This window comes from Athalia rosae, chromosome 2, assembly GCF_917208135.1.
Source record: "Athalia rosae chromosome 2, iyAthRosa1.1, whole genome shotgun sequence".
Taxonomy (NCBI): Eukaryota; Metazoa; Arthropoda; class Insecta; order Hymenoptera; family Athaliidae; genus Athalia; species Athalia rosae.
In genome coordinates, this window is record NC_064027.1 from 2,050,812 (window position 1) to 2,071,091 (window position 20,280).

The 20,280-nt window shown below is 43.8% G+C and overlaps 1 protein-coding gene across 2 annotated transcripts in view; it reads left to right on the forward strand.

Moving 5' to 3' along the window:
* The window catches only part of LOC105684062 (POU domain protein 2-like), an 89,401-nt gene that overhangs the window by 35,257 nt on the left and 33,864 nt on the right, over positions 1-20,280 (forward strand). For both annotated transcript variants that reach the window (XM_048651009.1, XM_048651008.1), the window contains one exon: positions 10,064-10,267. In XM_048651009.1, the coding sequence (XP_048506966.1) occupies positions 10,064-10,267 (204 nt within the window). The remainder of the gene's footprint in view (positions 1-10,063; positions 10,268-20,280) is intronic.

The window sequence follows — 20,280 nt, forward strand, 5'->3', positions numbered from 1 at the left end:
CGTACGACACGGCGGTTTTTACTATCAGGCAATCACCTCCGTGATGCCGTCTCCCCGTATTACACTCCTCGCTCCGGTGCTTGACCACGTGTTCATTGTCCGCGAGAAGGGTGACCAAGATGTCAGCCGTACAAGCGGTCTGTACAAAAAATGCGATGAAAATCTGAATATGTTTTTAATTTTCAAACCCTCCATCGCAGAAAACGATTCGAAATAACTAAGCGAATAGTTTTTTGATGAAAAAAATGAATGAATAGGGAGAAGATCATTCGAATCGGACGAAATCCGTTGTTCGAATGACGTTGAACCGGACGTTTTTAACTCCGAAAAGATACGAATCGCTGGCGAGAGAAAGAAATATCGAACGAAAATCCCCCTCGTATTTTATCTGCTCTCGTTGCATTTCTATAATGTGTATATCTGCAAGGTTTCGTTACCGAATCTCCCGCGTGCGGTCCAAATCTTTTTCTCTTTTACCCCACGCACACACACACACACACCGTGCCGCGATCCAAAACGATCTTTATCCGATCCCCGATTCTCTTTTCAATTCTACCTCAGCTCGTTTAAAACGAGACTCACGCGTCGCGTTATAAAGTAATTGACTGATGTGCAGCGGGTCCGCGGTAGATCGGTCTCATTTTTCGTTGAAATATATTTCTTAAAATTATCGACAAAATGTAAAATCGAAGAAACGAACGAGCACCGTATCGATAAGTAGATCCGTCCGTACACTCGGAAACTATCACAGATACGTACATCGAGGGGGCGGGGGGGGGGAGGAAGGGGTGCGGAGAGTAGGTGGTGGTGAGGAGTCGTGCATCCAGGTTACCGGCGATAGTCGAGTTTACGCGTGATATTTGATTTATTGTACGTTTCTCGTTGATAATTATATTGACCGTTGAACGTGTAAAACTGAGGCGCGCCCTCCCTTATCGCTAACTATCTGGCCTCGATTACCCAATGTTTGTAAAAGGACTCGTGCGCTGGGCTGAATGCATCGAGAGAGAGAGAGAGAGAGAGAGAGAGAGTAAAAAGTTTAACGGGCGTACGTGTCACTCGGGCGAATAACTGACACGGTGTTGGTGGGCGTTCGCGTGTATTATACTTGAACGTAAATGTATATATTCAGATGAATGTATACACCTGATAATGGTACTCGGTGACAAAAATATCGATTACATTATTGGTTGTTTCGGTTTATCTACTCGCGCATATCCGAATCGCACAATTCGGAATCGCCATCTTCTCTTTTTTTCGGCGATTCGACTAGCGTTAAACTTTTAAAGCGAAACGGACGGATGACGTACACGTTACGTATATACAATGTATATAATAAGGTGTAACGGAGATATAAATTGACTCATGCATTTTCAAACAATTATTTTTTATTTGATCGCTCGAGTGCCGCACTACGTGCGTGTTGCAACATGTACATACATACATATATATATATATATCGTATGCACGCAGCTGAGCGAACGTATAGACCAAACACACGAGCACGCGCCTCTAAATCCCTGAACAGGCTAATCTAATCTAACCGTTAAAAGTTGACCGAAATTAGGCAACGACGTCGATATTACTTTATGTACATAAATTTACGTCGATTATTATCATTGTTACGCATAGTCTGGCAATCGGTCTATTTCCGTGCGAAGATCGCGCCTTATATACTATATTCTTGCTTCCAAAGGTTTTTCCGACCGTATTATTCGCTTATACGATCCGAGGATCAACGGCGTTGAATCATTAGAGAAATTTACGGTCATTCCGTCGTACACCTATTTTTTTTTTTTTTTTTCATTAATTTTAAATATGATAATTTCACCGGGAAAGCGTTGCCTGCCGCGATCCGAGAGCGAAACAGACTCTGTACGTAAGTATATTATATATACATATGTATTCCTACATATATACATAAAATTAATTAGCGTATGTAACTCGGTATAACGTACAATAATTATCGCGTGTGATAAGCAGGTGCGGTATGTACGTATAAAGTTGCAGTCCGGTACCGCAATTTGTATATACACTGTATAGATACGCGCGTCCACCGTGTCCATTATTTTTAATAGGACATTCCATGTCAACTGGATCGCGGAGTTCATTTTGTTTTAGCTTTTTTTATTTCGCGTAATTGATTCCCGTAAAATTCGCGTCGTGTAAAATGCTGAGAAAGACGAATAGAGAAAAAAAAAAAAAAAAAAAAAAACTCCTCGAAACTATGTATCCCGGAGACTGAAAAAATCCACGAAGAATAAAGCTATACACCACATCGTACATGTGCAACATTTTTGTACATCGGACGCGTAGAGATGTATACGCGATATTATGATACGTGTGTGTACGAAGTTAAGCCTCCGAGATGGACATCGTGCAACGCGGTTTTGGCGCGTCCCGGTCTCCCTCTCCCTCTCTCTCTCTCTCTCTCTCTCCATCTTCTTGGTTCGCCGTTCGCGAATGCGCGGCTTATAATACCAACCAGTTTTTCTCTGATCCTTGTAGTGCGTACGTACATATATACCTTAACTTATATATACCTTATTTCTCTCGAGCACACGTTGCGATATATACAATGAATAACCCATCGATATGGTGGAAACGGACGTCCACGTCCACGCGGGCAGATCGCGACGCGTCGTCAACGGTAGCGGCAGCCTCCGTCCGCCTGGTCTCCGGCCGCAATCTTCTCCCTCTTCGTATTTCTGTATACGCGCGGGTACATATTTTTACACACCAACACTGAAACGACCGTACCGCCTAATACAGTATTTTATACACACGCGGGTACGTAGGTAGGTAGGTAGGTACATACATACGTTGTACGGAAACCTGCTAAGAAGGAGTAAATCTTCGGAGATAAAAATTGCAGAATTTTATCCGCGTTGTATACGAGGTATATGCACATAATACGCCTCGATTCAAAGCTCTCGGGGACTCTCCGGCATTGGTTGTTCGGCGAACGTGAGATCCCGCCCATCGCGAACGAACGGCGTACGAATAATCTGTGTAAAAAATCACAACCCCTCTTTTTAAATCCCAAAACGACCTACCTCTCCCCCTCCCCTCCCCTCCCCACCCCCCTCCCTTTATTTCCCCCTTGCGACGCGACTCTCCGTTTTTAGCCGTACAGACGACGGTGATGCGATGATTTTTTTGCATTCGTAATGATTTTTTATCCTCTCTTCTTTATATCGATCATTTTCTTCCTTTCGTACACGTATATGTACGTATATTCGATGGATACTTTTTTTTTTTTTCTTTCACCGGCCAAACGAGCCAGCGTGCGGTTTTTATTGTTAGTGTACCATTACAGTGGTATATATATATATTATATACTTTTGAGGGGGTAAATGGGAGGTGAAAAAAAAAAAAAAAAAAAAAATTGAGGGGATGTGTACGGCAACGAATTGATATTGTGTACGAAGCTTTTCAAGGGGTTAGACAAGCTTGGGTTTCTAAATTTACAATCACAATGGATGAAGCGCGCGCGCGCGCGCGCGCCGCGCACCGTGCATCGCACACACGTAGGGTTTATACATAGGTACATATGTACCGTATACGGTATACATATGCCTGTATACCTACCCCGTGACTCTCGCTCTTCTCCCTCCCTCCTCTCCTCCATTTCACTTCACAACCTTCGTCCTGGACCGCTGAGCGTTTACCTTTACCTTTACCTTTACCTACTTTGTCCCGTCATTTGCCACGTTCTCTCCTTTCGTTCGCGTATATATACCTGTACCCATACACGGATAATCGCGTGTGCGCATGTGGAGAATCGGTGCAGAAGCTGCAGCCACGCAACCCCATGATCATCGTTTCTGGCATCTGCAGTCGCTCCGGCACGCACCCCGCACGCGTTTAACTCTCTCTTATTTTTTTTTTTTCTCTCTCACTCACTCACTCCCTCCCCCCCAAAACACGACCCAAAACTCTTACAAAACCCTATACGCAAACAGTTGCAACGTCGGTACGTGCATACGTATATGTGTAACGCGTACATATTTACCAAGAAATTCGTCTCTCCATTGGAGCAGCTTCCTCCTATATATATATATTATAGATAGAACGAGCTATGTGTTGCACGCTGCACCCTTCCTCAAACATTTTGAACTGTTCTGCCTTTTTTCTTTTTTTTTTTTGTTTTCTTTTTATCTTACATAGTTTGCTTCCTACATTTTATTCGATTCTCCCGGTTTATTTTATTTTATTTTTATTTTTTTTTTTAAACCCCTACGGTTTTTTGGGGGATGATTTTACTCGAGCTAACTTTAACAAAAGCGAATCGCGCGGCTGTCCTCCCGTATACGGCTCCTAGTTACGTCGTCTTTTTTTACGCGTTGCGTCTGGGTATATGTGGTGGTGTAACTAACACGTATTATGCATCGGCTGGTATTATATCTGTATCTATAGAAAATTCACTGATGATGCAACGTACGTTTCCACCGTTATTTCGTGCCTCACATTTTACAGATTTTGTAGTTTTTTTTTTTTTTTTTTACCCCCACACCCCTTCTCGACAGACCGCGATACGAACATCCTCGTCTATGCATAGCTCCTGCTCTCTCTTCTTTTTTTTTATTCTCTATTCATTTCATTCGCCAATGCAGTTCACGATGAACATATTATATCATATTGTATTAGGTAGCAATCCTGCGGTATCAGTTCTTTTTTATTTTTTTTTCCGTAAGAATTTTATAATTTTCAATCGATTCTCGATTATTCTTACATTCGAAAGGTGTGATAAAAGCATGGGCACTTGATTTCGACCACCGCCCAAGACTGGGCCGATTTTCAATTTCCACATGATGGGGTATCGTAAGATAACCTAGTTTGATAATCGATAAATATATTCTACGAGACTCTATTTTAGGTTTCGTTGAGATTGCGCCAAGCGTCTTTCGGACGAGGAGACGAAAAAAAAAAGGAGAAATCATGAGTCGGACAAGAAAAACAGAAAAAAAAAGTACACGTAATTCAGATATCGTAGGTAGGTGACCCGGGAGGTTGGTCTGGGCGTTCGTTTCCTCCGGACGTCTCGATCTGCCTATGGAGTTCGTTTTTTTTATCGACTCTTTCAAAATGGCGGTGAGAGAGGCGCGAATCACATGCAGATTGGTTCGTCGTAAGGGGTGGCTCTGTGAAACGCGAACAGGGGTGAATTTGGAGGGGCGGATCGCGCAAGCGCAACCCTTTTACGTAGGGGCGCGCGGCGAATGTACATAAAATATACATATATGCTTGCATTATACAGGCACATATGTATACATATGCATATACACCCCATCACCTTTTTATTATTCACGTTTTATTGGCCCGATCCCGCCTGTATATGCGGCATATACGTACCCAACGGCTAATGGGATGCAGCGAAAATAGAATCGGGGGGGATGAGAAAAATAACCTCCCCATAAACAGGTATATATAAGGTACACCCATGTATATTTTTTATGTCAACGCGATGGCGGTCCTGAATTTTTCTCCCCCTGATTCATAATTTGTTAACTTCGTATTCGAGAATTCTAAAAATAAGATTTTTTCTCATTTCTAATTGATTCATCCGGTCCATCTAAACTCACACACTTCACTGTACACACATATAACTCGTATATTGCGAACGGCATTATGATCCAGAGAAAGGTTCGCGCAGAGTGGGTGGAATAAGGGGGTGAATAGGGGGTGGAAATGGGGGTCGCAGTAGTGAGGCTATTGATCGACTTTCCCCGCGGTGTCACAGAGGGGCAGGGGGACGTCATGCACACGGTCTGAACCGCAAGAGAATTATACTCTTCCGGAAGTGTAATCGCGGTAAGGCGAGCTATAAAAGCAGCTGTCTTATACCTTCGTACTTGAACGAACTTTGATTTTAGCTACCATTTTTAATTTTTACTAGCAGCAGAAATCCGCAGATAATTGCAGAGTAGCTACAGAGCAGCAGAAAATGGATTCTTTTTCTATTTTTATCTCTCAAATTTCATTTCCTTGGCAGATATTTACATAAAATACTGACACGGACGAATTACTACCGATACAAAAATGATGACGTGACAACAATCGCAATTACATTGTTTAGAGATTTTTTTACGACAGATTGTGAGGAAATTTTCAACTAGAAATGTACATTAGGAATATACCTGTACAACTTGCTTTATATTACTACTCTCGGTGATAAGACGCGCCCAGCGAGTTTCTAATCGTAACCCTAATCGCAACGGCTAGATTGGTCGATGACTTTATCGAAATATTTTTCATCGCTGCGTGTGCTGCAGATAATGACGTAACGGAAAAAAACCGTCCGGTTGAGATGTTTCGAAAATGACTGAAGAGAAAAAAAAAAAACGAAACTCGAATCAGGAAGGAATAAGAACCCCGCATAATTTAAGGGTTGACGCGATAAAATTAAAAAAATAAAATCTTTGCAGATCGTATCGCGACGTAGCGACGGAGCGTACAAGGAACACCTCGGTAGTGGGGCGGAGTGGTTGCGGGACAATTTAGTTATTGAACAAGAGAAATCGTATATAGAAGAGGCGAAAATAAAATGGAAAATAAAAAGGAGAAGGGTAGGGTAGGTATGCGCGTTACAGGCGAGCGAGGAAGGGAGAGAAAATATAGCTAGTTTCATCCCATTCTATCGACTCTTCCCGCGCGCGTCCTAAACAGGATTCAATTTGGCCACTATCCCGCTATCCGTGGTCCATCTTCAAAGAGAAGAACCGACGAGTCCTGCCCGCCTGCAGAGGGTTACGTATAGCATTCCCTCCCCTCCCCTCCCCTCACCCTCACCTTCCTTTTCCTCCTCCGCTTCCTCTTCTTCCTATTTTTTTTTTTCTTTTTCCTTCTCCTCTTCTTCTCCGACTCTCCATCTCGCTTCGGGTTCGATCTAGCCCTCGGCTTCTACGTCCACTATTAATCTTATATCGTTCGCTTTATTCGCATCCCGCGCACCTCCCCCTCCCCTTCCCTCTCCCCCTCCCCCCCCCCCCTGCCACTTTTCTATTTCTTTCTTTCCTCCCGCTATACCCCTCATATTATATAATACCCATGTGCAGTCGGTACACATATATATATATACTAGCGTAGAGTCAAGTTTAAATTGAAATTTTCCGAGTCGAGGAAATATAAAAACTTGTACATACCTATACCCACGTGCATTGCACGTACGCGATCGTTACACAATTTACTTGGGAAATTTCGTTATTTTTTTCTTCCCACCGGTCACTCTGATTTGACCAAAGTCCACCCGTCTACTGTACATACATACCTACCCCTATGTAGGTACACGGACTTACATACCCACCGAAGTATGCGTACAAAAAACGGGGGTGGGGGGGTGGGGGGGGGTTTGTTTCGTCTGTTTAGCCTGCGGGGCGACTAAACTCGCTGTAGGTCGTAGATTGAGAGGGCATTCCGCGCCTGCATCAGAAGTAGGGAAGAAAAGCCTATAGAAGGGGGACGGAAGGTGGCATGCAAACACCACGAGATTAAAGGAACCACTGGTCCGAATTTTCTTGCCGGGATATACCGGGCCTGCATCCCACGCGAGATGCTCGAGGCTCTTGCCCCAGGACTTCCCCGCACACATCGGGATATTATTTTATACATCGTGAAGCAAGCGAAAGTTTTATCCATACTTTTTCCGATTCCCTGGAATTTCCGAAATACGCGTCGACGTCGCGTAGTCCGGAGAAAAGTAGAAACACCGACGAGGAGGGAGGGAGGGAGGGAGGGAGGGTGAAAAAAAAGGTAAACGGTTTTTTGCATCTCCATTTGCGGCCATTCGCGGGAGCGCGTGCTGTGCTCGATTCCGTTGGGTCGCGGGGTTTATCACTGTCCAGATAACAACGATTTACCTATCCCATACCTCGGCCCTTTTTCTTCCCTTTTTCACCCGCGCGCACGCGAACGAACCCCCCTTGATAGGAGGGACGCCGGTAGCCGATGCCGCCGGTTGTTCCGCTACCGCCGCTGCACCCCCGTCTCCTCTCCGCTTCTATACCGCTATACCTACCGTCCTCCACCACCACCTTACGTTCGGGAGTATTTCACTTTAACGGCCCCCCGGGGGATTGGCTGACCCGTGGCATCCCTCGGCTGACCCTCCTCGCCACCATTTCGGCATAATGGAGCTTTACATTACTTATTCCCTTTTCATCTGTCCACGTATAGCTGGACCTACACACTCGCTCGTGCGAGGTGTGCCGTGTATACGTATGGCTGTACTACGGCGAACCGCTTTTTTCACCGGACACGCCGCACGCGTTTATGCGGGCGAAGAGAAAAATCTTTCGCATCTGCGTACGCGATCGTTTTCGAAAGTGTATATCGACGTGAAAAGGAGGAGAGTCGGCTCGGAACGACGCGGTGTAATTGGGAAATTACCAGTTCATACGGCGGTTGGTTTTCATTTTTTAATCTATGCAGGTGTATTAATTTTCGAAGCTCGTTATCGAATAATTCCGATCGGTAGGGGACGACGAAGCGAACGGAGGAAGTGGCAGCAGCCATTTCTCGATGATATTGATTAGCCGACGCCCTTAGTTAGCGCCAGCTTCGTTTTTCTTTTGTCTCTCTCGCTCGTTCGTTCTTTTTCCTCTTCCTCGTCCGACGCCCCCGCGCTTACTTTAGTTCAGTTCCACTCTCATCTCGTCGCGCCCCTTTCACCCCTCCGCGCGATGCCAACATCCTCATCTGCCTTCTCTCCCCCTACCCTGCACGCTTCTTCCTTCTCTTAATTCTCCCTATTCATCGCAATGGCGTCTCTGGAGCTAAATCATTCATCAAGCAAATACCGAGTCTGACTCATTTTCTGTATTTATATTGTACCCGTGTCTTCTTGTGTATACCTATACGAACGAATGAGTAATACGGCAAACGCCGTTCTCCACGAAATTCGTGGAAAACCGTCGAAAAAGAGATTCGATGAAATTTTGGAAAAATAAGTTTTTTTCTCACGAGACCTTTTTTCGGTCGTTGAAAAAATGTCACATCGGTACACGTGCGATCTCCTTTACCGGGCGGCGGTTTCGGACTCGTGAAAAAATAACGCGAGGAAATTAACGTAGGGAAACTACGTACGGTATACAATTGTAGTTTCCACGGGATATTCCATAGAAATCTAAACTATGTGTATATATGTATAAGGTTAAGACTCTTGGCAACCGTTGCAAAGTGGGATGAGATGAGAAAAGGAAAACTAAGAAGTCCGGTGTCTGCTGCAGGACCCTTCGTTTGCTGTCCTGCCTAATTAGAACGCCGGAGAGTAGAGCCCTGAAATAATAGAGGGGCTACCATCGCGTACGTGTGTGTGGGCATTGTTACGACTACACACTACATACACCCGTTACATATGTATCCGCACATAGGTACGACTCGAAAGATGTGTGCGACGCATGCGATGGTTCGTTTCGAAGATTTTTCCGCTTTGCCTTCCGCAGGGTATAGGTGCGTTTGGGGCGAATCCGCGCGCGTTGTTACTGCAGCGAAATTATTGTGAGGGGAAAACTGCATACGCTAGAACTGCGGAACACATCCGAATACGTGTGGCGGAGAGAAGCTGAGGGCGGAATATCCATAGCAATAAAGTTCGGGCTGCTAATTATACGCGTACGAGTTACGGGGGTGAATCGAGGCTGCGATGCCGATGTACTTTTCCGGGGCTGAATTCGTACGCGTACGCGTCCTTTCGCCTGTACCAATACCACGATGAACTGCTGCTGCTGTTGATGACGATGATACGGAGGGATACGTTATTAATACGCCATCTGCAAGCCACCCTGACTTACGGTCTTTTTCCTTACTTTTCTCATTTGCGTTAGTCATCAATATTGTCTCAATTCTCCCCTCGTATACGACGCCAAGAACCGCCGAAAATTACAATCGCCGTTGGGGTCATCGCGTGTGCGCGGATTCGGGGTGGCGAAAAATAAATGGAACCCCCGAAAGATTTGAGGAAAAAAAAAAGTTTCAAGATCTTTTCTTCAAAGAACTTTTTTGCTTTTTTTTTTTTTTTGTTTCCGAGTCCACCGTAACGATTGCTGTTATTTTTCTGTTCCAGGTAAAATTTGGCTGGGAGACAACGACGCGCCATGGCGTACGGATAGTTTGTTTAAAAGAACGCCGACGTCGTTGGTACCAACGAGTGGGGGTGGAGCGCCCCCTCACCTGCACCCTAATTTATCGCCCCCCATAGCTGCCCCCGTGACGAGTCCCGACCTCGGTACGTCGGCGACGCTTCATGCGAAACTCGGCATCTCACCAGGTAAGATTTCATTCGATCGCACGGATGGATGGGTCCGAACAAAAAAACCACCAATTTTGAACTTTAAACGAGGCTGAACGGAAGCTGGTCAAGCTTTGGGTTTTTCATTTATTCGTTATGAAACGCGTAACGAACCTCAAAAAATCACTGCGGCGACATTTTTTATTCAGATTTGCAAAAAGATGGTGTATTTTTTTTTCATTTCTTTTATTTTATCATCGAACGGGGTATGACAAAATGCTGGAAGTGGAGCTTATCGCGAGGGATTCAAATACCAGCAAATATAAACACCCCGTCGTCGATTGTTCGCGGGCAGTCTTCGGATAAATCCCTCTCGAAGAGTTTAAACGAAACACTAGACGGGCCGTTTTGGGGGAGGCGTGTATCGGGAGTGAAAAGTAGTCGCGGAGTTGTTACCGAGGAGGGAGCGGAGAGGAGAGAGAAGTAAAAAAAAAAAAAAAAAAAAAGAGGAAAAAAGGAGGGACGTCGGTCTTAGCTGCGTCGCGACGCCCTGAATTCCATACCCGGCGCCCGTCGGAGTTGTGTGAAGTGCCCACTCTTATAGAAAACGTGGCAGCGTTTCCCTCTCGCGCGGATAGAAAGCTCTTAAAAGCCGCTCGCACTAGGTGGGTAGGTTCCCCGTGAAAAGTCCAGCTCTTTAAATAATGCAATAAGAGTGATGCAATTTCACCAACCACCGTACGCGGAAAGACCTCCACGTGTATATGCCAATCCCGCCAGACCCCATTTTTTTCACACCTCGTCTGGGATTTTCTAAAAAAAAAAGCCCGACGACGGAATAGAGAAACGGGATCGATTCTATGATGCGAAATAATTTTCCATTTCTCTATTAATTCCATCGGAATATCCTTGATTTTTCAATTTTTTGATCGAAAAATGGCGATAACTCGATCAATTTCATAGATAGATTAATTTAACTTGTGGATTCGAATTCCTGAGATCAAAATGCATATGAAAAGCATGGGAAACTTGATTTAAAAAATGAAGTATTTTTAAAATCGATGAAAGGGCACTTTTCTTGTGTATTTTGATCCCAGGAACACGAATCCGTTGAGTAAATGGAGCTCCGAATTTTTCTCACCGCGAAAGCTCAATTTATCTGCCTCAAAAAGCGAAAAACTGGCTACCTTTCCATTAATTTTTTTAGGTAGATAAAATTAGAATCGAGTAAGACCCCGCATTTTTCACACCTCGTCTGGGATTTTCTAAAAAAAGCCCGAGAACAAAGAATGGGAAACTGGGATCGATTTTATGGAATGAAATAATTTCGCACTTCGGTTGGGATAATAATATGAGATAGTCTACCATTGGTATATGTGCGGAGTCGAAAGGAGAGGAAGGAGGGTAAAGTTTGGTCGTAAAATAAATTTCGTTCAAGGGTTCTTTCGAGTAGGTTTATGTATATACCTACTTGTAGAAAAGAGAATGGCCCTTTATCTCCATCGAGTAGGTATTTAAATTCCGTTTATTTAGCCAACTGGAGTGCATGGGATTGTTTTATGGGAAGGCGACAGACTCCCCACCGCGATCCTGCTGCCCCGGCCCTTTTCCCAATTCGCAGTCAATCGATCACTTGCGATTTCCTCTCCCTCTCTCCCTCTTCTTCCCTCTCTCTCTCTCTCTCTCTCGGCGTACCACGCGGAGTGTATCAGAAAACGAAAGGAGTATACAGAAAAAATTGAAACAAAAAAAAAATAAACTAGATCGTCAACGTGCGGACGTTCGTAAATAAAGATGACCGATTTTTCGCCGGTATTGAAATTGGACGTGTTGTTTTTTTTTTTTTTTTCCCCGTCGAACGTTAAACACATCTTCGCGGGAATACGTATACCTTATACACGTACTCGGCCTTCGCGCGGGTCGTTTCGCGGTAGAACCTTTTAAATTCCGCGACTCAAAGCACTGTTTGTTTGACATGGAAATGTCCGGTGCGATGCATTAAACATCGAGGTAGCTGCTGGCCGCGCGGTGATCGGCAAAGTGGAGGTAAAGTGGTTCCTTTCCATTCCTGGTCTTTGCCGCGATATTATGCGATGTATACGACGCGCCGGACTTTGCCGCTGCAACTTCTGCCGTTGCCGAGGAAAAGAAGAACTTTGCTGGAAAATTGCTCGCTGTATATGTATATACCGCGTATACGTGTACACGGATGGATATGAGAGTATAAACGCGTAGCCGACCTCCACACCGAAGAGCGAACCGGCGCCGGACGACGCTTCGATGTTTATTTAACCAAATGAAAAGGATCCCCTGTACGTATATACCACCTATATCTGTAGCGGATCGTTCGGAAATTGCAACGAAAAGGAAAGAGATAGGAGGAATCGATGAATTTCTTTGCTCGTCTGACCCGCGATACTGCGAGGTTATCATCACGAGGTACATCGCTTCCGCAGCTTCCTTAACTATAATTTACTTGCAGATGCGATTTTTCCTTCAAAGGATTTCGTTTTTTGTTTTTCTTCATTTTCTCCCTTCTTCTTGGTTTTTTATTTTTTCTCCCTTCTTTGGAATAATTCGTTCGAGTTTTAGAGAGGATTTTACCCCGGTAGATTTTTATTCCATGTTTTCATTTTCTCCGTGCAAATTGAAAATCTAGCTTCTATTCTCGAAGGAATCCGACGACGTTGGATTGTGGCGAATCCGCACGTGTATCTGGACATTCCGTATGCGTTGGCAATATTTTACACTAGGCCTCCCTCTTCCCCCTGGTTTTCCCATCACCCGATGTCCGGTCCTCTCGAAAGCTGGTAGAATTGATGTTTAGCAACATATTGATATCGGCCCCACGTCTGTACGCACCCTATAAAGACTCTGTCCTTCGGTCAACTCACCCTCTTTATAAAAGTAGGGGACCTGCAGCTCTTGAAGTCTTCGATTTTCCCCTTTCTCAACTTTCCTCACATATGTACCAACGCATGTGTACGTTCGCCCATGTATCGTACGTACGTACGTACTTTGGGGAATTAGTAGGAAAAAGAGGAGAATGAAAAAAGCTCGAAGACGAAAAAAATCATTGGTGAATTTTTCGTTAGATCATCGGAAAAGTAGATCGCCGAGATTCGACGTGGAAATTTAATTGCGGGAAATACCCGAGTGACAAATGTTCTTCGTGTGTGTATATATATTGGATTCGTTGCACATGTGCAAAATAGAAACGAAGAACCGTATTGTATATAACGAAAAGGGTGACCGGATGAAATATTGGCAGCGCAGATTTCAACTATTATTACCCGTTGTAAAACACGGCGACATTTGGCCTGTAGAGGGTTACTTATTTTTTCCCTCGTATTTCGCAGTAGTACCCTCCGCACATTTCCAACTCCTGATTATCGTACGATGTATACCATATTCTGTATATACGTAGGTTACACAGCGGTTCGCGGAACGGAGGATCCTTTCGTTGTACGACCACCTACGTTTAGGAAATATATTTTCACCGCGATGATACAACACGGGAGACGACACGTCAATGTATGCGAAATATAGTCACGTTACGGGGGCTGTTTACGTAGGTTACATGATGTTATGTACATATGTATAAGAACAACAAGCGCGTAGCATTACGAGGGATGCGAATAAGCCAAGTAGATGATAAACCGCAGGCTTCCCGAGATAGAGAGCCGGGCTATCGAAATCTCGGATCTTTCGGATGAAATTGAATTCTGATTTACTATCGTATCGCACGAGGATGCCAAGACTCTCCACGGTATTTCTGAATCCGGAGGAGATACACCGCGCACCGGTAATGTGCCGAAGAAAAATTACGATTCCGCGAATTCGAAGGATTCGTTATTTTCGAACGGACGAGGCTCGAATGAAGAAAGAAAAAGGATCGGGGAGTCCTCCCCGCTTCGATGACGTTGGTTTTTGCATCGGGCGTACAGGGTAAGGAAATAATTCAGGCGGCGCGCGCGCGCCGCGGCGCGGGTAACGATTACGTTCGTTCAGTATAACCAGGTGAAATTACCTGCCGTTCTACGTGCTGCGCAAAATGCAACCCTGATCTCACACAGCCTGAGCCGCCACTACAGGCATTCCTCCACTTATTTACGGCGTATGTTTATCCTCCTCCGCTGCGCGCATCCGCAACTATTATACTGGGTATACGGGAGGTATTATATGTTCAACAATTCCCCCCCCCCCCCCCCCCCGATAGTACGTAACAAAAAAAACGAAAGGAACTACTTAAATTATAATCACGATGATGACGACCCTGATGATACACACCGATGAACAATTTCGATTCAATCGTAGACGTGCGCTGCTAGAATTTTCGGAAAAAACCCGTCGATCTCAGGATCGAATAGATTTTTTGATTTTCCTTTGAGAAAAAAAAAAAAAACTCGTTTTCATTTACAAAAAATTGAGATCTTTCGCAGCGAGAAGTTCAATCATGGGCAGGATAAAATTACTTTGATCACGTAGTCCGAGAAAATTCGATTACCCTAATCACTGTGTTTTTCTCTGACAATAGGCCGTGTGATGTGCTGTTTTTTCACCCTAGAGAAATCGTAATTTCGTTTATATTTTTTCGTCTATACCGTCGCGATGACCGGTACACCGATTTTCGCCCCTTCAGCCGGCTCGCGGGATCAACAGTCTGTTACGGGGCGGAGTCTGCGCCGCCGTTGCAGTCGATAATTTATCAATACATGTATAATTTCTCGTACATAAGCGGTGCGCCGAAAATGCCCACATTCGGGGTTATACCGATTTTCACATTCACTAAAAAAAAAAAATGAAAGTTCGCCGGCGATACCGTTGATACATTTTCTTCTCGATCTCCGGATCTGCGCCAGAGTATGAGATGAAATTCAAATTTATTCGATTCTTGGATAAAAAAAAGCGAATGAAACGAATGCGAAGACGGTACGAAGATGCCTGATTATCAAACAAACTCCGCGATGATGGCGATGATAATAATAATGAAAGTAACATCATCAGAAATGATAATAATGATGATAATAACAACAACAACTACGATAATAATAATTATGGTAGGAAGAAGAGTTGTGCGGAGTAAGAAAAAGGAGTAAGAGAAGAGGCGCTCGTTCGTTCGCCAAGAGAGTCTGACCTCAGAACTCACCTCAATTTGCGTACACGCCGCTGTCCGCCCTATCTAAAATTATGATCTCAGTATAGAGAGGCATGCACGCTGGTCCCTCTTGATATACCCGCGCGTATAATATGTATATATATCTTATATATGTATACCCACATCAGGCGCATAATCGATTAATTAAACCAAATTACTTATTATAAACATAATTGGTTGGCATTTCCGATCCGCTCGGAATAATCCGCAACGAATCCCCTCCCCCCCCACCCGCCTGCGAATTTTTTTCCCCTCTTTTTTCCACTCGACTCTTACCATTTTCTCGGATCCTTTTTATTATTTTTTTTTTTTCTATCATCGTACGCGCATAACGCGGGAACGGAAAGTTATATTCGCGTGCAGATTTCCACGTCGCGATTTCGCGTGTAAAGCAAAACACTCGAGACGCTGGTATTTAAAAAAGTAGCCCTCTCGAAAGAAGAGAAAATAAAAAAAGGGGCGCGCACCCCTCGGTCTTCTCGACTCGCGCCGCACCGGCCAGATCTTGGTCCCGCTCCGTCGCCGCGTTTATAACGTACACGAGTTAAGCTCTTCTTGCACGACATATATGTATATACGCTCGGTTTTTCCTTTTATTTTTTCTTCTTTTCCCGGGCCCTCCGAGGGCTCGCGGTTCCCGTCCCCCTTCGGCGAGTCCCTCGGGCAATCTTTTCAATTTAAAGTCAAGTATTACACGGGTTAAATTACGTTATGGTATACTATAGAGGAGGGCGGCGCCTCCTATAAGCGACGCTCAAAGCAGACCTCGATCACGCCTCTTAACCTCTGACCTCCTCCTCCACTTTTTCACCCACCGCACCCCACCGCGTCCCCGTGCTCCTGCTGCAGACATCCCCCTTCAGACGATGTACTCCAAGGTGCGGAGAGTACACTCGGTTCCTTGTTGTTTTTTTTGTTTCCTCTCTTTTGTTCCTTTGCCTTTTTGTCTGTACAGGGAAGCGCACTTGTCGTTTTGACTCGGTTACCCAACCTGTAATTTCTCCTGCACACCGCACTCCGTCGTTACGTTAAAAAATAAAACAATTGACCGCAGTCGACGATCTGTAACGAAAGAACGTTGTTTCAATAACGCGAATATTTTCCGATAAGGAGAGCAAATTAAAATATCAAGCGGACGAAAAATCCTTGGATTTTTTGTTCAATTGATCCGAAGCTTTCGTTTTTTTTTCTCTCTTGGATTCATCCGGTTTTATGAGCACGGTCGACTCAACCCAGCCGTGCGCGATAGAGAAAAATAACATTCTGAAAATATGAAGCCCAGGTGTGCGCGAGAATCATTCGCCCTTGGCAGCAGCCGTTTATTTGCCTTCGGAAACTTTTGACTACGTTTATGTTCGAGCTACCTACCCCCTAACAGCGCGCGGCTGGTCGGGCAGCATATAGAATACGCGGGGCGGTCGGAAAATGTACCGAAATTCCTTTCCCGCACCCCCGCACTTCCCCTTATTCGCTACGATAATATTAATCCCAAATAGTTGTTTTCCACGTTAGCATAGTTTTGCGTGAAAGATTGGGTATTGCTGCAGCAGGGGTCGGAAAATTGAGGGGTCGGGGTCGGGGTCGCGTACGACGGAGGTGAGACTGGCGCTGACCGATGGTCAGTTCGGCCATCTGCCGGTCCGCTTCTGCACTGACCACCACTCCGCGCAACCCCCTTCCACTACTTTCGGGACTTCGCCCTCTGCTCTTACTTCCCCTTTCCTCCCCCATTTACCCCCTCAATCAATAACCGATTGAACACCCCCGTCCACTTCCTCGCCTCGCGTTCGCGTACCAAATTTCCCCTCGATTTTCATAGAAAAGAAAAATCATTATATTTATTCCGTTGATTAAATATCGACGATGCAGCGCGGACGGAGACATTTTATCATCCAACTTCGAAAGTCGTACAAATGACGAATTTAATTTGATTGAATTTTTCTTCTCCAAGCGGCTCCAGACTCTCCCGTAAAAGCGGGTAGAGGTACACGTATACTAGGGTGGGTTGAGAAAATTTTTTTTTTTTCATTTTCTTAGCATGGGGGCAGAATTTGTACTTTATGGAAAAAGAAAATTTTTCAAATGATTATATGTGAGATTACTTTTGAAGAAGCAAAAAAAAATTCGATTTTTGACCAAAAAAAAAATCATTTTTTTAAATAGCTTTAATATGCTTTTCTGATGTATTTTGACCTCAGGAATCCGAATCTAGAAGAAAAATTGATCTATCTCTAGAATTGACCGAGTTATCGCCAATTTTCAGCTTTTTGGGGTCAAAAATAAAAAATTGATTTTTTGATCTATCTTAACGTAATTTGAGCTCAGGAATCCGAATCCGAGAGAAAAATTGATCTACCTGCAAAAATGACCGAGTTATCCCCATTTTTTCGCATTTTTTACCATAAAAATGGAGATATCTCGAAGAGAAAAAATCGTAGCTCGATTTGGACAACGGATTCGTGTTCCTGAGGTCAAAATACATAAGAAAAGTGCCATACGATCGATTTTAAAAAATAAAAATTTTTGGCCAAAATTTGAGATTTTTCCAAGGGGTACCCCTTACGATTTTTTCAAATTTTGGCAAAAAATTTTTATTTTTTAAAATTGATCGTATGGCACTTTTCTTATGTATTTTGATCTCAGGAACACGAATCCGTTGTCCAAATTGAGCTACGATTTTTTCCCTTCGAGATATCTTCAAATTTATGCCAAAAATCGCGAAAAATCGCGAACAAATGGGGATAAATCGGTCAATTTTAGAGATAGATTAATTTTTCTTTCGGATTCGGATTCCTGAGCTCAAATTACTCTAAAAAAGATCAAAAAATCAATTTTTTATTTTTGACCCCAAAAAGCTGAAAATTGGCGATAACTCGGTCAATTCTAGAGATAGATCAATTTTTCTTCTAGATTCGGATTCCTGAGGTCAAAATACGTCAGAAAAGCATATTAAACCCAATTAAAACCATGATTTATTTTTTGCTCAAAAATCGAATTTTTTTTTTGGCTCACAAGAGTAATGTCACGTATAATCAGCTCAGGAATCCAAATCTGAAAGCCAAAATCATCTACTCATGCAATCGATCGAGTAATCATGAGGTGGAAATTTTTTTTTTGCTGGAAGTACCCTACTCGAATAATTATTTATTCAAAAAACGAGTGGGCTACCCCAAAATATTAAGTAAAAAATTTGTTCCACATTTGATAAAATTTTCTTTTCTTATGAAGTACAAATTCTACCCCCATGCTAAAAAAATGAAAAAAAAATTTTTTTTTCAACCCACCCTAACGTATACAACGACGTCTGATGCGCGGGGTCTCTAATCACGAATTTTTAGGATACGAAAATTAAGGTCGGATCTATTAATATTATCCTCTTCAGGATTTCGGATCGCTTCTACGGCTACCTACTTCCTCTCTTCAATTTATAATATTCTTTGAAAAAGAAATCGCTTTTTTAACACGGTCGGCGTCACCTCGGCCGAATGGCTATGGCTAAATATAGGCGGATGGAATATAATTTAAAACGTATACCTGGGAGCAGGTTGCCCTCAAACTTCCTTCTTCTTCTTCTTCGTTTTTTTCTTCTCTTTTTTTTCCTCGTTTTTTTTCTGCATCATTCGAGGAGAAGAACGAAAGGAAAATTCATGACCCACGCCCCTGACCCATCTAGGAAACCGGAATTTTAACTACCTAACGACATTAGCGAAAAATATGTATTTCCAAAATTTGGGTATATGCCGACGTGAAGCGGCGACCTAATGCTTTACCTACATCCGGAAACACGTCCGGCAAACGTGACGCCGCAACCCTAAAAATTTTGCGACTCTCACAACGAAATCCTCCGATTTTTGTGAATTTCGATTAAACGAAGTTCGGGCAAAGAAAGAAAAAAAAGGATGGCAGAGGGGAGTTTCTCCTCTTTCTTTGTTTTTGAAGATGCCCCCGAAGAGGGGAAGAAAAAAAAAAAGAAAAAGAGGAATAAGAATTAGTGCCTTCGATTGGAAAATTCGTGGACAGGGGATGATATTTGAGGTGTATATTTACGTTTTTGGGATCTAGGCCGCATTCCATATGCCCCTCGTGTATATCTATAGATACGCGCAGTCCAAAAACCTGCTTTTCTATGCTCCCTGGGCTCGTCCTGGCTGCAGGAAGTGGACGGTAATTTTAAACAGCCCTGCAATTAGCAAGCAAAAAGCCGAAAGATGATTTTCCAAAATAACGTGGCGAGGACAATGGAGGGCAATTTCCCGAGCACCAGCTGCCGGCACCTATCGTGATTTATCATCTGGGCCCGACTTTTCCCCGATGCCTCTCAACTTGGACGCCCCCACCTCAACTCCGACCCCCTCCCCCCCACATCTCGCTGGATGTTTTCACAGCGTAGGTAGATCGGCAGAGAACGGCTATAATACCCATCGATGTTATTACCATCCCCCGTGTTGAATATGCCGTTCAAAACCAACGAGGTTCGTTTTCCTTTTTTTTTTTTTGAATTTCCATAAAAACCAGAAGATCGTTTCCGGAAATTTTGCCATACATACTTATTTTCACCGCAAAGGTCGGATAACGCGAAAACTCTAATTTTTCGAAAAAATATTTTTCCCCCCAAAACCGAAAATTCTCGTATTTCTTTCTGCGGCTTATACCAACTTACAGCGGAGTGTACCGTCTATATCGTCGTGAGCACGTGGCAATAGCAACAGCAGGAGTTGTAAGGGTGGGAAGGGAGGGATATCGATGCTTTCAACGTAAGTTAGAATCGTTATAATTCTCAGTGGTCAAAGAGTTCCGAATACAAAGCCTAAGTTCGTGGGCAGAGAATGAATTACGCTTGAAAATTTAGCACCATTCTAGAAAGTGAATTCTGGTATAATATACCGCCCCCTGC